This window comes from Salvelinus namaycush, chromosome 7, assembly GCF_016432855.1.
Source record: "Salvelinus namaycush isolate Seneca chromosome 7, SaNama_1.0, whole genome shotgun sequence".
NCBI classification, from domain to species: domain Eukaryota; kingdom Metazoa; phylum Chordata; class Actinopteri; order Salmoniformes; family Salmonidae; genus Salvelinus; species Salvelinus namaycush.
The window spans coordinates 3,333,146-3,357,695 of NC_052313.1; the positions used below are offsets into that span (position 1 = coordinate 3,333,146).

General features: G+C 44.0%; 1 protein-coding gene across 1 annotated transcript in view; it reads left to right on the forward strand.

The window, feature by feature from the left end:
* Positions 1-24,550, forward strand: part of trpa1b (transient receptor potential cation channel, subfamily A, member 1b) — a 111,407-nt gene that overhangs the window by 77,312 nt on the left and 9,545 nt on the right. The window contains exons 15-23 of the mRNA XM_038996867.1: positions 1,986-2,152; positions 2,555-2,645; positions 3,080-3,139; positions 3,338-3,436; positions 4,649-4,719; positions 5,001-5,160; positions 14,772-14,861; positions 20,218-20,387; positions 23,657-23,786. Of these exons, the coding sequence (XP_038852795.1) occupies positions 1,986-2,152; positions 2,555-2,645; positions 3,080-3,139; positions 3,338-3,436; positions 4,649-4,719; positions 5,001-5,160; positions 14,772-14,861; positions 20,218-20,387; positions 23,657-23,786 (1,038 nt within the window). The remainder of the gene's footprint in view (positions 1-1,985; positions 2,153-2,554; positions 2,646-3,079; positions 3,140-3,337; positions 3,437-4,648; positions 4,720-5,000; positions 5,161-14,771; positions 14,862-20,217; positions 20,388-23,656; positions 23,787-24,550) is intronic.

Genomic DNA, 24,550 nt, shown 5'->3' on the forward strand with positions numbered 1-24,550 from the left:
GGAAGAGTTAGTTTATATAGAGAGGCTACCTCCCAAATCCACTCTTAAAGTAAAATGATTGGTTATCTGCACGAACCCAGCCTTCACTATGAATCCTCCATACAGCAATTGTCTCAATGATTTATTTACTAACTAATTAAACAATTACAGAATAGACAATACATAATAACATTATACTGTAAATACCGTCCCTGGTGGGCTAAACAAAAACAGTTTGGTTATAACATGATAAATTCAGAGAGGAAAAGGGGCAGAGGAATACAAAGGAACATGGATCTCTATTGGACATGGGAATCTATTCTCGCATAAATATGAACGCATATGCGCTTTTACAATCGCTCGTTCGGATAAAGAAATGTAATCAGTATTTACGATGGAGCTGGTGATATAAGGCTCTGGTTTTCCCAGTCGAGGTTGCCATTCTGCTTTGTAGATTCTGCCGGGTCGTCGTGGAGTGAGATGTTCATCTGTTTCGGTCAATGTTCTTACTAGATTTGCTACCTTTCCAACTGCAGTCTATTAGGCTGTAATCTAGGACTCACTTCTTTTTGAGAGATCAATAGTTCAGAGTTCAAACCATTTCACGTGTGGATCAAGCTCTCATGTTTTCTGGCCGGTAGAGTTGAAATTAGACTTTTTAAACGTGAGGACAAGTGCTCGCGGTATTTGGAACTGAGGTGACTTTTTGTCACCGGGGCTTTTATTCTAGAGTGGAAAAGAGGTTGGTTTTTAATTTCCAACCAATGCCTGTTCACTTGGGCGTGATGACTGACTGGGAACAAGTTACCATAAAACAAACAAACTAAATCACATTGTTATCTTTTCAAAAGTATTCTTATACTTTGTCAAACATTTTATTCAACATTCAGATGCAAGCCTCATAACTGAGGAACCTGTATAAACAGAGTTGGGGTAATGTGGCTGTATTGTCTACCATGAGGTCACAAACATGAAACAAAACGTACCGGGTCGTAGCTGGCTTCTCCACCGACCGTTTCCACATTCTCTAAATTAGGAACAATGTTTCATTCTCCAAATCGGGGAGGTAGGAGTATTTGTCGGGAGAATTCCTTTGTTCTACTGTGACCCTCAATCTCCCATACTGCATGGTCAGGGAGACAAGAGTCTCTGCAAGGAATTTATGATGTGGTTTTAAAGTCATAAAACTGCCCTGCTCCCTCCTAACAGGAGAAGGGGGGGTTGTTCACATTTCTTCTAGCCGAATCACTGAAAGGGCTAGCGTCATGACACAACCTTTACGTTTAATTCAGACAACCTTTACATTTCATTCAGACTACCTTTACGTTTAATTCAGACAACCTTTACGTTTCATTCAGACAACCTTAACGTTTCATTCGGACAACCTTTACGTTTCATTCAGACAACCTTTACGTTTCATTCAGACAACCTTTACGTTTCATTCAGACTACCTTTACGTTTCATTCAGACTACCTTTACGTTTCATTCAGACTACCTTTACGTTTCATTCAGACTACCTTTACGTTTCATTCAGACTACCTTTACGTTTCATTCAGACAACCTTTACGTTTCATTCAGACAACCTTTACGTTTCATTCAGACTACCTTTACGTTTCATTCAGACTACCTTTACGTTTCATTCAGACAACCTTTAGGTTTCATTCAGACAACCTTTAGGTTTCATTCAGACAACCATTACGTTTCATTCGGACAACCTTTACGTTTCATTCTGTCTTTCGCTAAGTTCAGGACATATCAGTTTCGTATACAAAATGACATTTTTAGCTGCCATATGTAAAAAAGAAAAGAAAAAACAAGCATAATATTTAGCCTAGCTAGACATTCTAACAGCAATCATCACCCCCGTTGGAAGCAAGATTATTCATTTTGAAATGCTTTAAATTCTGCACAGACTTCTCTATGTATGAATGAATCATTAAACGTTCCTCGAGATGTGTTGATTAGGTGACGATGAGAATTCACAAATCTTATGTTGTTGTGATCAGAGCACAGCACTGCACGTGGCAGCCAGGGAGGGCCACGTAGCTGCAGTGAGACTGCTGCTGCAGAGAGGGGCGGAGATCAGCCTAAACAAGAGCCACGCCTCCTTCTTCCACGAAGCACTGCAACACAGGAGGAAGGATGTGGTCAACGCCATCATCGACAGTGACAGGTTTGATCAGTCATGTGGGCTGAGGGTTGTAGAATTGCCGAAATCCCCTAGGTTTTGGTTCCTGGTTGGAACATTCCAGAGGGTTAGTTCAGGTCATCATCGACAGGAACTGGTTAGCAGTTTCCTGGAATTAGGAGGGAGTAAGCAGGTAATCTATAGTTCTCCAACCAACATTTCTGGAACACCTACAGATTTGGGGAAAGTTACTGGAATTGTACAGCCCCAGTCAAGTGGGTCCCTAACCCTTTTGTGCCATGACTAGGTCAGGTCATCAGCACAGGAACAACTCTGGGCCCTGTAGTATGGATACTTTCAAAGACTTGTGAAAGTTCTCGGATCCTTCCAGATTAGCACAGTGTCATGTGTCCATGCATCATTTGTTTGTTTGTTTGTTTATTGCAGATGTAGTGACACCCTGAGGACGTTCAAACTTGATGCTGGCCAACGTTGTCCAGTGTTGGAACTGGTTGACTTGCTGCCAGAGTCTTGCAAGGTTTGACCCCTTCACACACCTGAACAATTCCAATACAGTATATTATTGTGAAATGATGGCAAAACATGCAGCAATGAAACGGTGTAAACGGTATATATGCCTACTGTATGGAGTCATCTTTGGTGTTGTTCTCAAGTCAACTGACTTGATAAAAAATAAAACAAAGTTATCTGATAGGCGTGGGCATTGACTTTAAAAACAAATCTGTAGGAAAAGTGTGCAGCGTTGCAAGATTCCAGTAACTTTCCTAAAATTCCCTGTTTTTCATGAAATCCCAGTTGGAGTTTTCCCAAAATCAGGAGGGAATAAGCAGGAAATCCAGAATCCTCCAACCAGGATTTCTGGAAAAATTGGGAATTTAAGGAAAGTTAAAGTAATTTTGGTGATTTAACCAGATGACAATGTCCCCTGTTATCTCCCTGTAACCTGCTCAGCACCTACTGGACTGCTGCATCCGAGAGTCAGAGGACGATGACAACAGTCCTGACTATCATGTGTGTACATTCTACTGTGTGACTTTTATTGTGGAAACGTAAAGTCTTAGTGTCCCTGACAGGTTTCCATTTATTTTTTTATCATCGACCTTACGCTACCATACACACTTAAAACTGTATAATTATAGAAAAGGATTGACTTATTTGCTCTCCCTTTTTCATACAATTATAAATGTATTTTTTCTTTCTATTGTGTAGATAGAGTACAATTTCCAGTGGCTACAGGCACCGATAGCACTAAAGAAACACGCAAAGACTGACAAAAGTCTGAAGGTCCAGCCCCTCGCCGCTCTGAATGTAAGTAGTTCCAATACAAGTACAATAGTCTCTCCTTGGCTTTCTATTGTTGATCTACTGTAAGAGCAAGGCTGCGCTGTTACAGAACGTGGATCCCAGAGACAGACAGATCTATACACAGCCTGGTGAAGGTCTACTGAGAATGAAACGTTTGGGTACCAAAGATCCATTAACTGTTTGGAAGTATCAAGATCACCAGGGTTCTGGGCATCAAGATCACCAGGGTTCTGGGCATCAAGATCACCAGGGTTCTGGGCATCAAGATCACCAGGGTTCTGGGCATCAAGATCACCAGGGTTCTGGGCATCAAGATCACCAGGGTTCTGGGCATCAAGATCACCAGGGTTCTGGGCATCAAGATCACCAGGGTTCTGGGCATCAAGATCACCAGGGTTCTGGGCATCAAGATCACCAGGGTGCTTGGCATCAATATCACTGAGGTGCTTGGCATCAAGATCACCAGGGTTCTGGGCATCAAGATCACTGAGGTGCTTGGCATCAAGATCACCAGGGTGCTTGGCATCAAGATCACCAGGGTTCTGGGCATCAAGATCACTGAGGTGCTTGGCATCAAGATCACTGAGGTGCTTGGCATCAAGATCACTGAGGTGCTTGGCATCAAGATCACCAGGGTTCTTGGCATCAAGATCACAAGGGTGCTCGAGTTTCCCTGCTATTCAGCCAGAGATTATTATCCGATTATCCGATATTAAGAAAGAGATTATTATCCAATTCAATGATCCACATAATCACCAACCTGTTGTTCTCTCTCTCTCTCTGAGGCGATGGTGAACTACAACCTGTTGATCTCTCTCTCTCTCTGAGGCGATGGTGAAATACAACCTGTTGTTCTCTCTCTCTCTCTCTGAGGCGATGGTGAAATACAACCTGTTGTTCTCTCTCTCTCTCTCTGAGGCGATGGTGAAATACAACCTGTTGTTCTCTCTCTCTCTGAGGCGATGGTGAACTACAACCTGTTGTTCTCTCTCTCTGAGGCGATGGTGAACTACAACCTGTTGTTCTCTCTCTCTCTCTGAGGCGATGGTGAAATACAACCTGTTGCTCTCTCTCTCTCTGAGGCGATGGTGAACTACAACCTGTTGTTCTCTCTCTCTCTCTGAGGCGATGGTGAAATACAACCTGTTGTTCTCTCTCTCTCTCTCTGAGGCGATGGTGAACTACAACCTGTTGTTCTCTCTCTCTCTCTCTGAGGCGATGGTGAACTACAACCGCATAGAGCTCCTTACACACCCCGTCTGCAAGAAATACCTGGAGATGAAGTGGTTAGTATTCACAGTGTTCTAGGTCACATCCTAAATGGTACCCTATTCCCTACATAGTGCACTACTTTTAACCAGGGCCTATAAGAATGTGTTACAATTCTTCTATAAAGTGGTCAGTAATAATGGTACAGTTGCAAAAATTACTGAAACTTTCTCAAAATTTGTAAAAAAATACCAGAATTTTCTTGCCCTGTTTCAGAGTGATGGAGGTTCATTTCCACTCTATTTTGCAGTGGGCATGTTTTTTTCTGTTCATCGATTCTTCTATTTCCTAACTCCAGGGTGGCCTACGGGAGCGTTGCTCACCTCCTGAACCTGTTTGTATACCTGCTGGGTCTGCTTCCTCTCACCCACCTCATAGTGAGCCTGAGACCCAGCATGGACTACACCGGCCCTGACAACACCACAGCTGTCACCATGGTGCCCATTTCCTTCAGAGAGGTACAGTACTGTACGCTAATACCCGCTGCATGGCTATCAAATGGCAGGTTTGGGAGGAGGGGGGTGTTGGGCTAGTGAATAACACAAGATGGAAAAAAAATAACATATGATTGTTAGGATGTACAAGTCTAGTGGGCAAACAGTTTAATGGAGGGGGTTCTTCATTCGGTAGCATATGAACAACACACTACTATAGAACACCATGTCCCTCTCTGTCCTGGGGATTCAAATCATCAACTCATCATCAGCGTTGAATATTTGAATATGCTGTGGAGTGCCAGGGCAAAAAAAGACATAAAAATATACGTTTACACCTTAAGGTTCTGAGGGCCGAGATTGGGAAAGGCTGCAATAGAAAGACAGGTGCCTATATAGTCAAGGTTGCAGGTTATTGAGTCAATTCATAAAACACATGACAACTGTCTCTAGATATAGAAGAGGCATGACACCCAGAGCTCTCACAGGACACACTATAGGGGCTACCTCCCACATGGCAACAGCTTCCCATAGAGGGCCCATAGGGGCCTGGTCTAAAGTAGTGCACTACATAGGGAAAAGGGTTCCATAGGGCTCTGGTCTAAAGTAGTGCACTACATAGGGAATAGGGTTCCATAGGGCTCTGGTCTAAAGTAGTGCACTACATAGGGAATAGGGTTCCATAGGGCTCTGGTCTAAAGTAGTGCACTACATAGGGAATAGGGTTCCATAGGGCTCTGGTCTAAAGTAGTGCACTATATAGGGACTAGGGTTCTATTTGGGATACACACTAGGTGATGTCATGACAGAGATAATGTGTTCACTCCTCACTCCCCGGTCCAGTAGGACAAGGAGAAGACTATTATTAATGTGGCCTTGTTGGCCAGGGCCTCATTTCCAGGGCCTCGTTTCCCAGAGCCTTGTGTGCCAGGGCCTCGTTTCCCAGGGCCTTGTTGGCCAGGGCCTCGTTTCCCAGGTCCTTGTTGGCCAGTGCCTTGTTTCCCAGAGCCTTGTTGGCCAGGGCGTCGTTTCCCAGATCTTTGTTGGCCAGGGCCTCATTTCCAGGGCCTCGTTTCCCAGAGCCTTGTGTGCCAGGGCCTCATTTCCCAGGTCCTTGTTGGCCAGGGCCTCGTTTCCCAGGTCCTTGTTGGCCAGGGCCTCGTTTCCCAGGTCCTTGTTGGCCAGGGCCTCGTTTCCCAGGTCCTTGTTGGCCAGTGCCTTGTTTCCCAGAGCCTTGTTGGCCAGGGCGTCGTTTCCCAGATCTTTGTTGGCCAGGGCCTCGTTTCCCAGGTCCTTGTTGGCCAGGGCCTCGTTTCCCAGGTCCTTGTTGGCCAGGGCCTCGTTTCCCAGGTCCTTGTTGGCCAGTGCCTTGTTTCCCAGAGCCTTGTTGGCCAGGGCGTCGTTTCCCAGATCTTTGTTGGCCAGGGCCTCGTTTCCCAGGTCCTTGTTGGCCAGGGCCTCGTTTCCCAGGTCCTTGTTGGCCAGGGCCTCGTTTCCCAGGTCCTTGTTGGCCAGTGCCTTGTTTCCCAGGTCCTTGTTGGCCAGGGCGTCGTTTCCCAGATCTTTGTTGGCCAGGGCCTCGTTTCCCAGGTCCTTGTTGGCCAGGGCCTCGTTTCCCAGGTCCTTGTTGGCCAGTGCCTTGTTTCCCAGAGCCTTGTTGGCCAGGGCGTCGTTTCCCAGATCTTTGTTGGCCAGGGCCTCGTTTCCCAGGTCCTTGTTGGCCAGGGCCTCGTTTCCCAGGTCCTTGTTGGCCAGGGCCTCGTTTCCCAGGTCCTTGTTGGCATTAAGATCATAGCTAGAACCATATTATGATATCTTTAGTAGCCGAGCTGTTTCCCAAACCCATTGTTACTAAAGTTTCCCTTGAAAACGCTTGTTACGTACCGACTTCCTACGACAACTCGTAGAACAGCTACCTACCGTGCCTTCAGAAAGTATTCACACCACTTGACTTTTTCCACATTCTGTTGTGTTACAGCCTGAACTATTCTCACCCATCTACACACAGTACTCCATAATGACAAAGTGCAAACATGTTCTTAGAAATTAACCTGAAACACAGAAATATCTCATATACAATAAGTATTCACACTCGCTGAGACAAAAACTTTGTAAAAGTCAAGGGTTGTGAATCCTTCCTGGAGGCACCCTTTTTGGCGTCACACTAATCACATAATCAATAGGTTTATCCGTCTCTCTGTGACCGCCGACAACCTCAGAACAAAGTCGACTACAAATACGAAGTCGCCAATGTCTTTTCAATTGTTGCAAACAAGCGAAGAATAAAAACGATGCTTCAACTGAAAACCCCGACTGAAAACCCCGACTGAAAACCCCGACTGCGAAAAGATAAATACATTATAGGCAACGTGGGCCTATATATTTCAATCCAATTGAAATAAAAGTTATGTTCATTCAATTGAATTCTACTTTGTCTAAATCTAGGCTACTGTTTGTAATGTTTCTCCCTCAATATATTTCATGATGTGTAACAACATGTGCAGAATGATCTGCCAAATGCTGTTTTACTGCACCAATCTAATTTACATAATACAAAATATTCCCATGAAAATCTGTCCGTTTTAAGCTAGAGAGATATATCCGTTATTTTGAAATCGCTGCGTCTCAATACATCACTTCTGCCAGTGTCGCGTTTCATCCATCGGTCTTCTCACGAAAACGTGTCCAGCGTCAGAATGGTTTGACCTACAAACACTATTACTAATCTATGGAAAGGGGGAGACTCTGATGAACACGATGGTGTTCTCTGTTTTTCTTTACGACCTCAACAAGTGTCACAGGACTCGTCTGAAGGTAACCGGTACCGTCTTTCAAAAATGAAAATAAGTATTGTAGTTTTGTGACTACCCAAAAAAGGGTTTAAAATGTGTAAAAAAAAAATATATATATATATTTTTCCTGATCTTTCTTATACTGTATGTCCTAGATATTGTACAGAAACTTCAAAACAGTGTTTTATTTTGATATATTTTTTGATGGTCTTCTTTGGCCTGGATGAATGTGTTATTCAATGGGATTCTCTGGGCTATAGTAGTACTTTTTGTAGGGGTTGATAAATGTTTTAATCGGGGAGAAATCCAGTTGGAAATATCATACTATACATTTTTAATCGGGGAGAAATCCAGTTGGAAATATCATACTATACATTTTTAATCGGGGAGAAATCCAGTTGGAAATATCATACTATACATTTTTCAAGCCTTTTTAAAACTCATCATGAATCTTTTTTTTTTTTTTTGTAAGAACTAGAAATGATTCATCACACCTCTCTTTCATTACGAACTGGAAATAATTCATCACGACTCTCGTACTGCACGCTCTGCAGAAACTAGCAGCGGAAGCAAAATAGCCATATCTCAACCCTACTATAAAATATGGCGGTGGATCTTTGATGTTATGGGGCTAATTTGCTTCCACTAGTCCTGGGCCCTTTGTTAACATGGACTTTACCAGGTACAAGGACATTTTAGCCAAAAACCCGGTGGCGTCTGCCAGGAGGCTGAAACTTGGTCGCAAATTGATCTTCTAGTCAATCTTCCAGTTGATTTTCCAGCAAGACAATAACCCCAAGCACACATCAATATCCACAAAGTAATTGTTAAATGACCACAAAAATCTATAGTTTTCCATGGTCATTTGTTTTCGGACTTTAACCCCATTGAAAACTGTGGTTTTTATAAAGAGCATAGTCGAAGGACATCAAGGATCTGGTAAGAGGAATGGTCTAATATCTCTCCAAACGTGCCCTCCAATCTCATAATTGTTTTTAAAGAGGGAGGATGCTGGAATATTCCAAACAGGTGATCCTATTTAAAGGGGGAGGGTGCTGGAATATTCTAAACAGGGGATCCTATTTAAAGGGGGAGGGTGCTGGAATATTCTAAACAGGGGATCCTATTTAAAGGGGGAGGGTGCTAGAATATTCTAAAAAGGGGATCCTATTTAATTAAAGGGGGAGGGTGCTGGAATATTCTAAACAGGGGATCCTATTTAAAGGGGGAGGGTGCTGGAATATTCTAAACAGGGGATCCAATTTAAAGGGGAGGGTGCTGGAATATTCTAAACAGGGGATCCTATTTAAAGGGGGAGGGTGCTGGAATATTCTAAACAGGGGATCCTATTTAAAGGGGGAGGGTGCTGGAATATTCTAAACAGGGGATCCTATTTAAAGGGGGAGGGTGCTGGAATATTCTAAACAGGGGAACCAATATTTATTTTCTCTTTTTTAGATGTTTTTTCATTACTTGTTAAACAAACATTTCTCTGATTGTATTATGTTGAACATACAATATGACTCAGCTTTTGTAAAATGTATTTGCTAGTCTTTTTTTCTCATCTTTAACAAGGTTAATTTTGGACCTCGCTGTCTCTTGTCTTGTGTATTTTCAGCATGCAGAACAGAAACAAAGGGCCATAGGGGTTAGGGCATAGAGTTTGACATGTATTACGTTTATGTTGAAGGTTAGGATAAGGGACAATGGTTAGGTTATGGTGAAGGTAAGGTTTGGTTAGGATTAGGGACAATGGTTAGGTTATGGTGAAGGTAAGGTTTGGTTAGGTTAGGTTATGGTGAAGGTTAGGTTTGGTTAGGATTAGGGACAATGGTTAGGTTATGGTGAAGGTAAGGTTTGGTTAGGTTAGGTTATGGTGAAGGTTAGGTTTGGTTAGGATTAGGGACAATGGTTAGGTTATGGTGAAGGTAAGGTTTGGTTAGGTTAGGTTATGGTGAAGGTTAGGTTTGGTTAGGATTAGGGACAATGGTTAGGTTATGGTGAAGGTAAGGTTTGGTTAGGTTAGGTTATGGTGAAGGTTAGGTTTGGTTAGGATAAGGGACAATGGTTAGGTTATGGTGAAGGTAAGGTTTGGTTAGGTTAGGTTATGGTGAAGGTTAGGTTTGGTTAGGATTAGGGACAATGGTTAGGTTATGGTGAAGGTAAGGTTTGGTTAGGTTAGGTTATGGTGAAGGTAAGGTTTGGTTAGGATTAGGGACAATGGTTAGGTTATGGTGAAGGTAAGGTTTGGTTAGGTTAGGTTATGGTGAAGGTAAGGTTTGGTTAGGTTAGGTTATGGTGAAGGTTAGGTTTGGTTAGGATTAGGGACAATGGTTAGGTTATGGTGAAGGTAAGGTTTGGTTAGGTTAGGTTATGGTGAAGGTTAGGTTTGGTTAGGATAAGGGACAATGGTTAGGTTATGGTGAAGGTAAGGTTTGGTTAGGTTAGGTTATGGTGAAGGTTAGGTTTGGTTAGGATTAGGGACAATGGTTAGGTTATGGTGAAGGTAAGGTTTGGTTAGGTTAGGTTATGGTGAAGGTTAGGTTTGGTTAGGATTAGGGACAATGGTTAGGTTATGGTGAAGGTAAGGTTTGGTTAGGTTAGGTTATGGTGAAGGTTAGGTTTGGTTAGGATAAGGGACAATGGTTAGGCTATGGTGAAGGTAAGGTTTGGTTAGGATTAGGGACAATGGTTAGGTTATGGTGAAGGTAAGGTTTGGTTAGGTTAGGTTATGGTGAAGGTTAGGTTTGGTTAGGATAAGGGACAATGGTTAGGTTATGGTGAAGGTAAGGTTTGGTTAGGTTAGGTTATGGTGAAGGTTAGGTTTGGTTAGGATAAGGGACAATGGTTAGGCTATGGTGAAGGTAAGGTTTGGTTAGGATTAGGGACAATGGTTAGGTTATGGTGAAGGTAAGGTTTGGTTAGGTTAGGTTATGGTGAAGGTAAGGTTTGGTTAGGTTAGGTTATGGTGAAGGTTAGGTTTGGTTAGGTTAGGTTATGGTGAAGGTAAGGTTTGGTTAGGATTAGGGACAATGGTTAGGTTATGGTGAAGGTAAGGTTTGGTTAGGTTATGGTGAAGGTAAGGTTTGGTTAGGATAAGGGAAAATGGTTAGGTTATGGTGAAGGTAAGGTTTGGTTAGGTTATGGTGAAGGTAAGGTTTGGTTAGGATAAGGGAAAATGGTTAGGTTATGGTGAAGGTAAGGTTTGGTTAGGTTAGGTTATGGTGAAGGTTAGGTTTGGTTAGGATAAGGGACAATGGTTAGGTTATGGTGAAGGTAAGGTTTGGTTAGGATTAGGGACAATGGTTAGGTTATGGTGAAGGTAAGGTTTGGTTAGGTTAGGTTATGGTGAAGGTAAGGTTAGGTTAGGTTATGGTGAAGGTTAGGTTTGGTTAGGTTAGGTTATGGTGAAGGTAAGGTTTGGTTAGGATTAGGGACAATGGTTAGGTTATGGTGAAGGTAAGGTTTGGTTAGGTTATGGTGAAGGTAAGGTTTGGTTAGGATAAGGGAAAATGGTTAGGTTATGGTGAAGGTAAGGTTTGGTTAGGTTATGGTGAAGGTAAGGTTAGGTTAGGTTATGGTGAAGGTTAGGTTTGGTTAGGTTAGGTTATGGTGAAGGTAAGGTTTGGTTAGGATTAGGGACAATGGTTAGGTTATGGTGAAGGTAAGGTTTGGTTAGGTTATGGTGAAGGTAAGGTTTGGTTAGGATAAGGGAAAATGGTTAGGTTATGGTGAAGGTAAGGTTTGGTTAGGTTATGGTGAAGGTAAGGTTTGGTTAGGATTAGGGACAATGGTTAGGTTATGGTGAAGGTAAGGTTTGGTTAGGTTAGGTTATGGTGAAGGTTAGGTTTGGTTAGGATAAGGGACAATGGTTAGGTTATGGTGAAGGTAAGGTTTGGTTAGGTTAGGTTATGGTGAAGGTTAGGTTTGGTTAGGATAAGGGACAATGGTTAGGCTATGGTGAAGGTAAGGTTTGGTTAGGATTAGGGACAATGGTTAGGTTATGGTGAAGGTAAGGTTTGGTTAGGTTAGGTTATGGTGAAGGTTAGGTTTGGTTAGGATAAGGGACAATGGTTAGGTTATGGTGAAGGTAAGGTTTGGTTAGGTTAGGTTATGGTGAAGGTTAGGTTTGGTTAGGATAAGGGACAATGGTTAGGCTATGGTGAAGGTAAGGTTTGGTTAGGATTAGGGACAATGGTTAGGTTATGGTGAAGGTAAGGTTTGGTTAGGTTAGGTTATGGTGAAGGTAAGGTTTGGTTAGGTTAGGTTATGGTGAAGGTTAGGTTTGGTTAGGTTAGGTTATGGTGAAGGTAAGGTTTGGTTAGGATTAGGGACAATGGTTAGGTTATGGTGAAGGTAAGGTTTGGTTAGGTTATGGTGAAGGTAAGGTTTGGTTAGGATAAGGGAAAATGGTTAGGTTATGGTGAAGGTAAGGTTTGGTTAGGTTATGGTGAAGGTAAGGTTTGGTTAGGATAAGGGAAAATGGTTAGGTTATGGTGAAGGTAAGGTTTGGTTAGGTTAGGTTATGGTGAAGGTTAGGTTTGGTTAGGATAAGGGACAATGGTTAGGTTATGGTGAAGGTAAGGTTTGGTTAGGATTAGGGACAATGGTTAGGTTATGGTGAAGGTAAGGATTGGTTAGGTTAGGTTATGGTGAAGGTAAGGTTAGGTTAGGTTATGGTGAAGGTTAGGTTTGGTTAGGTTAGGTTATGGTGAAGGTAAGGTTTGGTTAGGATTAGGGACAATGGTTAGGTTATGGTGAAGGTAAGGTTTGGTTAGGTTATGGTGAAGGTAAGGTTTGGTTAGGATAAGGGAAAATGGTTAGGTTATGGTGAAGGTAAGGTTTGGTTAGGTTATGGTGAAGGTAAGGTTAGGTTAGGTTATGGTGAAGGTTAGGTTTGGTTAGGTTAGGTTAGGTTATGGTGAAGGTAAGGTTTGGTTAGGATTAGGGACAATGGTTAGGTTATGGTGAAGGTAAGGTTTGGTTAGGTTATGGTGAAGGTAAGGTTTGGTTAGGATAAGGGAAAATGGTTAGGTTATGGTGAAGGTAAGGTTTGGTTAGGTTATGGTGAAGGTAAGGTTTGGTTAGGATTAGGGAAAATGGTTAGGTTATGGTGAAGGTAAGGTTTGGTTAGGTTAGGTTATGGTGAAGGTTAGGTTTGGTTAGGATAAGGGACAATGGTTAGGTTATGGTGAAGGTAAGGTTTGGTTAGGTTAGGTTATGGTGAAGGTTAGGTTTGGTTAGGATTAGGGACAATGGTTAGGTTATGGTGAAGGTAAGGTTTGGTTAGGTTAGGTTATGGTGAAGGTTAGGTTTGGTTAGGATTAGGGACAATGGTTAGGTTATGGTGAAGGTAAGGTTTGGTTAGGTTAGGTTATGGTGAAGGTTAGGTTTGGTTAGGATAAGGGACAATGGTTAGGCTATGGTGAAGGTAAGGTTTGGTTAGGATTAGGGACAATGGTTAGGTTATGGTGAAGGTAAGGTTTGGTTAGGTTAGGTTATGGTGAAGGTTAGGTTTGGTTAGGATAAGGGACAATGGTTAGGTTATGGTGAAGGTAAGGTTTGGTTAGGTTAGGTTATGGTGAAGGTTAGGTTTGGTTAGGATAAGGGACAATGGTTAGGCTATGGTGAAGGTAAGGTTTGGTTAGGATTAGGGACAATGGTTAGGTTATGGTGAAGGTAAGGTTTGGTTAGGTTAGGTTATGGTGAAGGTAAGGTTTGGTTAGGTTAGGTTATGGTGAAGGTTAGGTTTGGTTAGGTTAGGTTATGGTGAAGGTAAGGTTTGGTTAGGATTAGGGACAATGGTTAGGTTATGGTGAAGGTAAGGTTTGGTTAGGTTATGGTGAAGGTAAGGTTTGGTTAGGATAAGGGAAAATGGTTAGGTTATGGTGAAGGTAAGGTTTGGTTAGGTTATGGTGAAGGTAAGGTTTGGTTAGGATAAGGGAAAATGGTTAGGTTATGGTGAAGGTAAGGTTTGGTTAGGTTAGGTTATGGTGAAGGTTAGGTTTGGTTAGGATAAGGGACAATGGTTAGGTTATGGTGAAGGTAAGGTTTGGTTAGGATTAGGGACAATGGTTAGGTTATGGTGAAGGTAAGGTTTGGTTAGGTTAGGTTATGGTGAAGGTAAGGTTAGGTTAGGTTATGGTGAAGGTTAGGTTTGGTTAGGTTAGGTTATGGTGAAGGTAAGGTTTGGTTAGGATTAGGGACAATGGTTAGGTTATGGTGAAGGTAAGGTTTGGTTAGGTTATGGTGAAGGTAAGGTTTGGTTAGGATAAGGGAAAATGGTTAGGTTATGGTGAAGGTAAGGTTTGGTTAGGTTATGGTGAAGGTAAGGTTTGGTTAGGATTAGGGAAAATGGTTAGGTTATGGTGAAGGTAAGTTTTGGTTAGGTTAGGTTATGGTGAAGGTTAGGTTTGGTTAGGTTATGGTGAAGGTTAGGTTTGGTTAGATTAGGTTAGGTTATAGTTATGGGGAAGGTTAGGGACAAGGGTTAGGTTAGGTTTATGGGGAAGGTTTGGTTAGGTTAGGTTTATGGGGAAGGTTTGGTTAGGTTAGGTTTAGGGACAATGGTTAGGTTTTGGTGAAGGTAAGGTTTGGTTAGGTTAGGTTTATGGTGAAGGTTAGGTTAGGTTTAGGGATAAGGGTTAAGTTAAGAAAATGGGGTTAGGTATAGTTTCAGTAGGGGTGCGGGTTAGAGAAAGGCATACAAGTAAGTATTGGCTAAGTGTTTCGCCATCCGTTGCCATTCACAATCTGCTGGTTGAACATACATTACCTGTTGATGGAGGAACAGCCACAATCTGAATCGAACCCTAACCTTTTTTTTTAACCTTTGCCTCACAGCAAAACTCCTTCCTGTCCATTTGCATGGTGATGGTGCTAGTCATGAACATCTACTCCATGGGGAAGGAAGTGATGCAGATGTATCATCAGGTACAGTAACCGCTCCAGGAACTGATCTAGAATCAGCTTACTTTCCCAAAATCCTAATTTAACATGCAAATTAATATACCGGAGTAGGACAATGTTGCTCTAAGCACTGATCTAGGATCAGTTTACCTTCCAAAAAGTCATAACCTTACATGTGCATTACTATACCAGATTAGGACAATGTTGCTCCAGATACTGATCTAGAATCAGTGTACTGAAGTTTTAAACTTAAGAGGACATTTCAAACTAAAAACAATCTTTGTCGGAAGTATTCATACCTTGAGAGGGTTCTAAAGTCGAGTTGTACTGAAATTATCTGGTGCCGACTTATTCCACTCCTCCTGGGAAACTAAGAGTGCAGAGGTGTTTTGTGGATACATGTATTACATGATATGGGACATACAGTATGGAGACAGCCTGGCTTTAGGATACATGGAGACAGCCTGGCTTTAGGATACGTGGAGACAGCCTGGCTTTAGGATACATGGAGACAGCCTGGCTTTAGGACACATGGAGACAGCCTGGCTTTAGGACACATGGACACAGCCTGGCTTTAGGATACATGGAGAGAGCCTGGCTTTAGGACACATGGAGACAGCCTGGCTTTAGGACACATGGAGACAGCCTGGCTTTAGGACACATGGACACAGCCTGCCTTTAGGATACATGGAGAGAGCCTGGCTTTAGGATACATTGACACAGCCTGGCTTTAGGACACATGGAGAGAGCCTAGCTTTAGGATACATGGAGACATCCTGGCTTTAGGATACATGGAGAGAGCCTGGCTTTAGGATACATGGAGACAGCCTGGCTTTAGGACAAATGGAGACAGCCTGGCTTTAGGACACATGGAGAGAGCCTGGCTTTAGGACACATGGAGACAGCCTGGCTTTAGGATACATGGAGAGAGCCTGGCTTTAGGATACATTGACACAGCCTGGCTTTAGGATACATTGACACAGCCTGGCTTTAGGATACATGGAGAGAGCCTGGCTTTAGGATACATTGACACAGCCTGGCTTTAGGACACATGGAGACAGCCTGGCTTTAGGACACATGGAGAGAGCCTGGCTTTAGGATACATGGAGACAGCCTGGCTTTAGGATACATGGAGACAGCCTGGCTTTAGGATACATGGAGACAGCCTGGCTTTAGGACACATGGAGAGAGCCTGGCTTTAGGATACATGGAGACAGCCTGGCTTTAGGACACATGGAGAGAGCCTGGCTTTAGGATACATGGAGAGAGCCTGGCTTTAGGATACATTGACACAGCCTGGCTTTAGGATACATGGAGACAGCCTGGCTTTAGGACACATGGAGACAGCCTGGCTTTAGGACACATGGAGACAGCCTGGCTTTAGGACACATGGAGACAGCCTGGCTTTAGGACACATGGAGAGAGCCTGGCTTTAGGATACATGGAGAGAGCCTGGCTTTAGGATACATTGACACAGCCTGGCTTTAGGATACACGGAGACAGCCTGGCTTTAGGACACATGGAGACAGCCTGGCTTTAGGATACATTGACACAGCCTGGCTTTAGGATACATGGAGACAGCCTGGCTTTAGGACACATGGAGAGAGCCTGGCTTTAGGATACATTGACAAAGCCTGGCTTTAGGATATATGGAGACAGCCTGGCTTTAGGACACATGGAGAGAGCCTGGCTTTAGGATACATTGACACAGCCTGGCTTTAGGATACATGGAGACAGCCTGGCTTTAGGACACATGGAGAGAGCCTGGCTTTAGGATACATGGAGACAGCCTGGCTTTAGGATACATTGACAGAGCCTGGCTTTAGGACACATGGAGAGAGCCTGGCTTTAGGATACATGGAGACATCCTGGCTTTAGGATACATGGAGACAGCCTGGCTTTAGGATACATTGACACAGCCTGGCTTTAGGATACATGGAGACAGCCTGGCTTTAGGATACATTGACACAGCCTGGCTTTAGGACACATGGAGAGAGCCTGGCTTTAGGACACATGGAGACAGCCTGGCTTTAGGACACATGGAGACAGCCTGGCTTTAGGATACATGGAGACAGCCTGGCTTTAGGATACATGGAGACAGCCTGGCTTTAGGACACATGGAGACAGACTGGCTTTAGGACACATGGACACAGCCTGGCTTTAGGACACATGGACACAGCCTGGCTTTAGGACACATGGACACAGCCTGGCTTTAGGACACATGGACACAGCCTGGCTTTAGGACACATGGACACAGACTGGCTTTAGGACACATGGACACAGACTGGCTTAAGGACACATGGAGACAGACTGGCTTTAGGACACATGGAGACAGACTGGCTTTAGGACACATGGAGACAGACTGGCTTTAGGACACATGGAGACAGCCTGGCTTTAGGACACATGGAGACAGACTGGCTTTAGGACACATGGAGACAGACTGGCTTTAGGACACATGGAGACAGACTGGCTTTAGGACACATGGAGACAGCTTGGCTTTAGGACACATGGAGACAGCTTGGCTTTAGGACACATGGAGACAGACTGGCTTTAGGACACATGGAGACAGACTGGCTTTAGGACACATGGAGACAGACTGGCTTTAGGACACATGGAGACAGACTGGCTTTAGGACACATGGAGACAGACTGGCTTTATGACAGTGGTTCACAACTGGTTTTGCCTTGGGACCCAAATTAAAACAGGTTGTCTCATTCGAAACCCAATATTCGCATCGCAAAAAACTATTTTTAATGCTATATTGATAGTAAATGTTGCATTTATATGACAAGGGAACAGCATTCCCACCTCTTTCATTGTCAATTATTAAATGTTTCCCAAATTCTTGATGAATAATGTTATTAAACTCACTGGCTTGAGACACAAAATCAACCGAAATAGAACTGCTAAAAGCTCTATATTTAAAATACTGTGATTGAAGAGATAAAATTATAAATTCTACACACTTTCTACCTAGTTTAAGTATTTAGAGTAGTTTTTTCATGAAATCATAAAAATTAATATTTTTCTTTAACTCAGACACACCAGACCCATTCAAAACCTTCCTTGACCCAAATTTGGGTCGTGCCTCACCAGCTGAGAATCGTTGCTTTAGGATACTCCCAAGGTATTAACACATCTGACAAGATGAAGAAACCTAGAGAGGAACCAGTCTCCGTGGCGTGGCCAGTCCTCTTCTGGTGTTGTGACCAAGATGGGGGTGGTATACAGAAGATAGCCCTATTTGGAAAAAAGACCAAGTCCATATTATGGCAAGAACAGCTCAAATAAGCAAAGATAAACAACAGACCATCATTACTTTAAGACATGAAGGTTAGTCAATCTGGAAAATTTCAAGAACACTGGAAAAGGAAGACCCAGAGTTACCTCTGCTGCAGAGGATAAGTTCATTAGAGTTACCAGCCTCAGAATGGAAAGGAAGACCCAGAGTTACCTCTGCTGCAGAGGATAAGTTCATTAGAGTTACCAGCCTCAGAAATAGCAACCCAAATAAATGTTTCACAGAGTTCAAGTAACAGACACATGTCAACATCAACTGTTCAGAGACTGCGTGAATCAGGCCTTCATGGTCAAATTGCTGCAAAGAAACCACTACTAAAGGATACCAATAATAAGAAGAGACTTGCTTGGGCCAAGAAACACAAGCAATGAACATTAGACCGGTGGAAATCTGTCCTTTGGTCTGATGAGTCCAAATGTGAGATTTTTGGTTCCAACAGCCGTGTCTTTGTGAGACACAGAGTAGGTGAACGGATGATCTCTGCATGTGGTGTTCCCACTGTGAAGCATGGAGGAGGAGGTGTGATGGTGTGGGAGTGCTTTGCTGATGACACAGTCTGTGATTTATTTAGAATTCAAGGCACACTTAACTAGTATGGCTACCACAGCATTCTGCAGCGATACGCCATCCCATCTGTTTTGCGCTTAGTGGAACTATAATTCGTTTTTCAACAGGACAATGACCCAACACACCTCCTGTCACGCCCTGACCTTAGAGATCCTTATTATTCTCTATGTTTGTTTAGGTCAGGGTGTGACTCGGGTGGGAAAGTCTGCTTTCTATTTCTTTGTGTTTGGCCGAGTATGGTTCCCAATCAGAGGCAGCTGTCTATCGTTGTCTCTGATTGGGGATAATATATAAGTTATCATTTCCCTTTTGGGTTTTGTGGGATCTTGTTTTCTGTTTAGTGTCTGTGCCTGACAGAACTGTTCGCTTTAGTTTTTTTGTCTTTGTTATTTTGTTTTGGTGTCATCAATAAAAAGACGATGTACACCTACCACGCTGCACCTTGGTCCACTCTTCCTTCTACAAACGAGCGCCGTTACACCTCCAGGCTGTGTAAGGGCTATTTAACCAAGAAGGAGAGTGATGGAGTGTTGCAACAGATGACCTGGCCTCCACAATCACCCAACCTCAACCCAATTGAGATGATTTGGGATGAGTTGGACCGCAGAGAGAAGGAAAAGCAGACAACAAGCGCTCAGCATATGTGGGAACTCCTTCAAAACTGTTGGAAAAGCATTCCAGGTGAAGCCGGTTGAGAGAATGCTGTCATCAAGGCAAAGGGTAGCTACTTTGAAGAATCTAAAATATAAATATATTTGGATTTGTTTCACCATTTTTTTGTTACTGCATTATTCCATATCTTATTTCATAGTTTTGATGTCTTCGCTATTATTCTATAATGTAGAAAATAGTAAAAATAAGGAAAAACTCGAATGAGTAGGTGTGTCCAAACTTTTGACTGGTACTGTATGTGTAGCGTGGTGAAACCTTCACACAGTATGAGCGGGTGGAGGACATGCAGACCATCACTCATCATGATGAATCATGACACACCCAACCTTGGTGGTGTCAAAAGCATTCTGTAATAGGGCATTTTTACAGAAATCTGTTTGAAATGTTGGAATATCGTTCTGCACCTGGATCTACTTGGCCACATTTACATTTTTGTCATATAGTAGAAAAGCAGAAGCAGTGGAAGGTGTGTTCAGTAAGTTACATCATTTGAATTTAAAGGCAATATCCTATTTTGAGAAACACTCAAAGAAAGTGTTGTAACTCACGCATTGAAGTCAATTGGTTGCTGAGGCTCTAAGTTCTAGTTCCGGCCTAATGTAAATAACATTCTCTGGTTGCTGAGGCTCTAAGTTCTAGTTCCGGCCTAATGTAAATAACATTCCCTGGTTGCTGAGGCTCTGAGTTCTAGTTCCGGCCTAATGTAAATAACATTCTCTGGTTGCTGAGGCTCTAAGTTCTAGTTCCGGCCTAATGTAAAAAACATCCTCTGGTTGCTGAGGCTCTAAGTTCTAAATTCCGGCCTAATGTAAATAACATTCTCTTGTTTTCCCTCAATAGCGTTTGAGTTACCTGAAGGACATCTCTAACATTCAGGACTGGTACTCAATCATCTTCTCTCTTATCTTCGTTATCGCCCTGTTCTTCAACGCTGAGGGGTCCTGGCACTGGCAGGCTGGGGCGCTGGCCATAATCATGTCATGGGTTAACTTCCTCCTCTATCTCCAAAGGTAATTACCAACTGTCCAAACAATGTAGCCCATTCGTCTCTGTCTAGAGAGATGAGAAAACGTGTTTACTGTTATTTAGAGATTGTTAATTTTCTGATGATTGTTCGTGTTTGGTTGACATTCCATGGTAAGGGAAATACTTTGAGACTCAACAAAAACAAAAACAATTGGTTCCAATGTTTACCAAACCATACTATGCACAACAACTACCTACAGCATTGACATTACACCTTTACTTTGTAAAAAATCTATTTTGTTTATTGATCTAAAGTAAGTGAAGTGGATTTACACCCGATATGGGAATTACAGCAACGGAGGTACATCATGGGTCTCTTATCAGTACTATACAGAAATAAATCATTAGAAATGTCATGCTCTTCACAGTGATTTATCCCGGATAGGTACACCGAGGTAGATATACCAAATAACACCACATTTGGTTTGTCCGGAACAGACCAAATATAAACCAATCAAAGACGTCAATGTTTCACAAGTTTAGACATCATAGTGCAGCACAGCAGAGCACAGTAGAGTTCAGTAAAGTACCCTACTGTACTGAAAAGTAAAGTACCCTAGTGTACTGAACTCTACCCTACTGTACTGAACAATACTGAGTCCACGTTGGTACTCCACGTTGGTACTCATGGGTCCACGTTGGTACTCATGGGTCCACGTTGGTACTCATGGGTCCACGTTTGTACTCATGGGTCCACGTTTGTACTCATGGGTCCGCGTTTGTACTCATGGGTCCGCGTTGGTACTCATGGGTCCGTGTTGGTACTCATGGGTCCGTTTTGGTACTCATGGGTCCACGTTGGTACTCATGGGTCCACGTTGGTACTCATGGGTCCACGTTGGTACATATGGGTCCGTGTTGGTACTCATGAGTCCACGTTGGTACTCATGGGTCCGTGTTGGTACTCATGGTTCCGTGTTGGTACTCATGGTTCCGTGTTGGTACTCATGGGTCCGTATTGGTACTCATGGGTCCGTATTGGTACTCATGGGTATGTGTTGGTACTCATGGGTCCACGTTGGTACTCATGGGTCCACGTTGGTACTCATGAGTCCACGTTGGTACTCATGGGTCCGTTTTGGTACTCATGGGTCCACGTTGGTACTCATGGGTCCGCGTTGGTACTCATGGGTCCGCGTTGGTACTCATGGGTCCGCGTTGGTACTCATGGGTCCGCGTTGGTACTCATGGGTCCGCGTTGGTACTCATGGGTCCGTGTTGGTACTCATGGATCCGCGTTGGTACTCATGGGTCCGCGTTGGTACTCATGGGTCCGCGTTGGTACTCATGGGTCCGCGTTGGTACTCATGGGTCCGCGTTGGTACTCATGGGTCCGCGTTGGTACTTATGGATCCGCGTTGGTACTCATGGGTCCGCGTTGGTACTCATGGATCCGCGTTGGTACTTATGGATCCGCGTTGGTACTCATGGGTCCGCGTTGGTACTCATGGGTCCGCGTTGGTACTCATGAGTCTGCGTTGGTACTCATGGGTCCGCGTTGGTACTCATGAGTCCGCGTTGGTACTTATGGATCCGCGTTGGTAATCATGGGTCCGCGTTGGTACTCATGAGTCCGCGTTGGTACTTATGGATCCGTGTTGGTACTCATGGGTCCGCGTTGGTACTTATGGATCCGCGTTGGTACTCATGGGTCTGCGTTGGTACTCATGAGTCCATGTTGGTACTTATGGATCCGCGTTGGTACTCATGAGTCCATGTTGGTACTTATGGATCCGCGTTGGTACTCATGGATCCGCGTTGGTACTCATGGATCCGCGTTGGTAATCATGGGTCCATGTTGGTACTTATGGATCCGCGTTGGTACTCATGAGTCCATGTTGGTACTTATGGATCCGCGTTGGTACTCATGAGTCCGCGTTGGTACTTATGGATCCGCGTTGGTACTCATGGATCCGCGTTGGTAATCATGGATCCGCGTTGGTACTCATGGATCCGCGTTGGTAATCATGGGTCCGCGTTGGTAATCATGGGTCCGCGTTGGTAATCATGGATCCGCGTTGGTACTCATGGGTCCGCGTTGGTACTCATGGGTCCGCGTTGGTACTCATGGGTCCGCGTTGGTACTCATGGGTCCGCGTTGGTACATATGGGTCCGTGTTGGTACTCATGGGTCCGTGTTGGTAATCATGGGTCCGCGTTGGTACTCATGGATCCGCGTTGGTACTCATGGGTCCGCGTTGGTACTTATGGATCCGTGTTGGTACTCATGGATCCGCTTTGGTACTCATGGGTCCGCGTTGGTACTCATGGGTCCGCGTTGGTACTCATGGGTCTGCGTTGGTACTCATGAGTCCATGTTGGTACTCATGGATCCGTGTTGGTACTCATGGGTCCGCGTTGGTACTCATGGGTCCGCGTTGGTACTCATGGGTCCGCGTTGGTACTTATGGATCCGCGTTGGTACTCATGGATCCGCGTTGGTACTCATGGGTCCGCGTTGGTACTCATGGGTCCGCGTTGGTACTCATGGGTCCGCGTTGGTACTCATGAGTCCGTGTTGGTACTCATGGGTCCGCGTTGGTACTCATGGATCCGCGTTGGTACTCATGGATCCGCGTTGGTACTCATGGATCCGCGTTGGTACTCATGGATCCGCGTTGGTACTCATGGATCCGCGTTGGTACTCATGGGTCCGCGTTGGTACTCATGGGTCCGCGTTGGTACTCATGGGTCCGCGTTGGTACTCATGGGTCCACGTTGGTACTCATGGATCCGCGTTGGTACTCATGAGTCCGTGTTGGTACTCATGGATCCGCGTTGGTACTCATGAGTCCATGTTGGTACTCATGGGTCCGCGTTGGTAATCATGGGTCTGCGTTGGTACTCATGAGTCCACGTTGGTACTCATGGGTCCGTGTTGGTACTCATGGTTCCGTGTTGGTACTCATGGTTCCGTGTTGGTACTCATGGGTCCGCGTTGGTACTCATGAGTCCATGTTGGTACTCATGGGTCCGCGTTGGTAATCATGGGTCCGTGTTGGTACTCATGGGTCCGCGTTGGTACTCATGGATCCGCGTTGGTACTCATGGGTCCATGTTGGTACTCATGGGTCCGCGTTGGTACTCATGGGTCCGCGTTGGTACTTATGGATCCGCGTTGGTACTCATGGGTCCGCGTTGGTACTCATGGGTCCGCGTTGGTAATCATGGGTCCGCGTTGGTACTCATGAGTCCGTGTTGGTACTCATGGATCCGTGTTGGTACTCATGGGCACTGTGTTTTCTCTTTCCAGGTTTGAGCACTTTGGGATCTACGTGGTGATGTTTCGGGAGATTGCAAGGACGTTGTTTAAAATCCTACTGCTATTCTTCTTTCTGATGCTGGCTTTCGCCTTGGTCTTCTATGCCCTCATGCTCAACCAGGTGACAAGAGACACTAGAAACAATGCTCCCACTTTAAACAACACATTGTTTTGTATAAGTCCTACATTAAGGTCATTTGTAATTTCCTCAAATCAATGAAGATATATGAGATGGAAAGGAGATGGAACTAAAATCTGTTTTAAAGTCAAATCAAAACAAATGTTATTGGTGACGTACACATGGTTAGCAGATGTTAATGTGAGTGTAGTGAAATGCTTGTGCTTCTAGTTCCGACAGTGCAGTAATATCTAACAGGTAATCTAACAATTCCCCAAAAATGACCTAATACACACAAATGTAAAAGGGTGAATGAGAATATGTATATATATATATATACATGAATACATAGGCAAGGTGCAACAGATGGTATAAAATACAGTATATACATATGATATGAGTAATGTAAGATATGTAAACATTATTAATAAAGTGGCACTATTTAAAGTGGCTTTGTTTTAAAGTGACTAGTGATCTATTTATTAAAGTGGCCAGTGATTGGGTCTCAATGTAGGCAGCAGCCTCTCTGAGTCAATGATGGCTCTTTAGCAGTCTGATAGCCTTGAGATAGAAGATGTTTTTCAATCTCTCCGTCCAAGCTTTCCCTCTGTCGTGTTCTGTCTGCCCTCTGTCGTGTTCTGTCTTCATTCTGTCGTGTTCTGTCTTCCCTCTGTCGTGTTCTGTCTGCCCTCTGTCGTGTTCTGTCTGCCCTCTGTCGTGTTCTGTCTGCCCTCTGTCGTGTTCTGTCTGCCCTCTGTCGTGTTCTG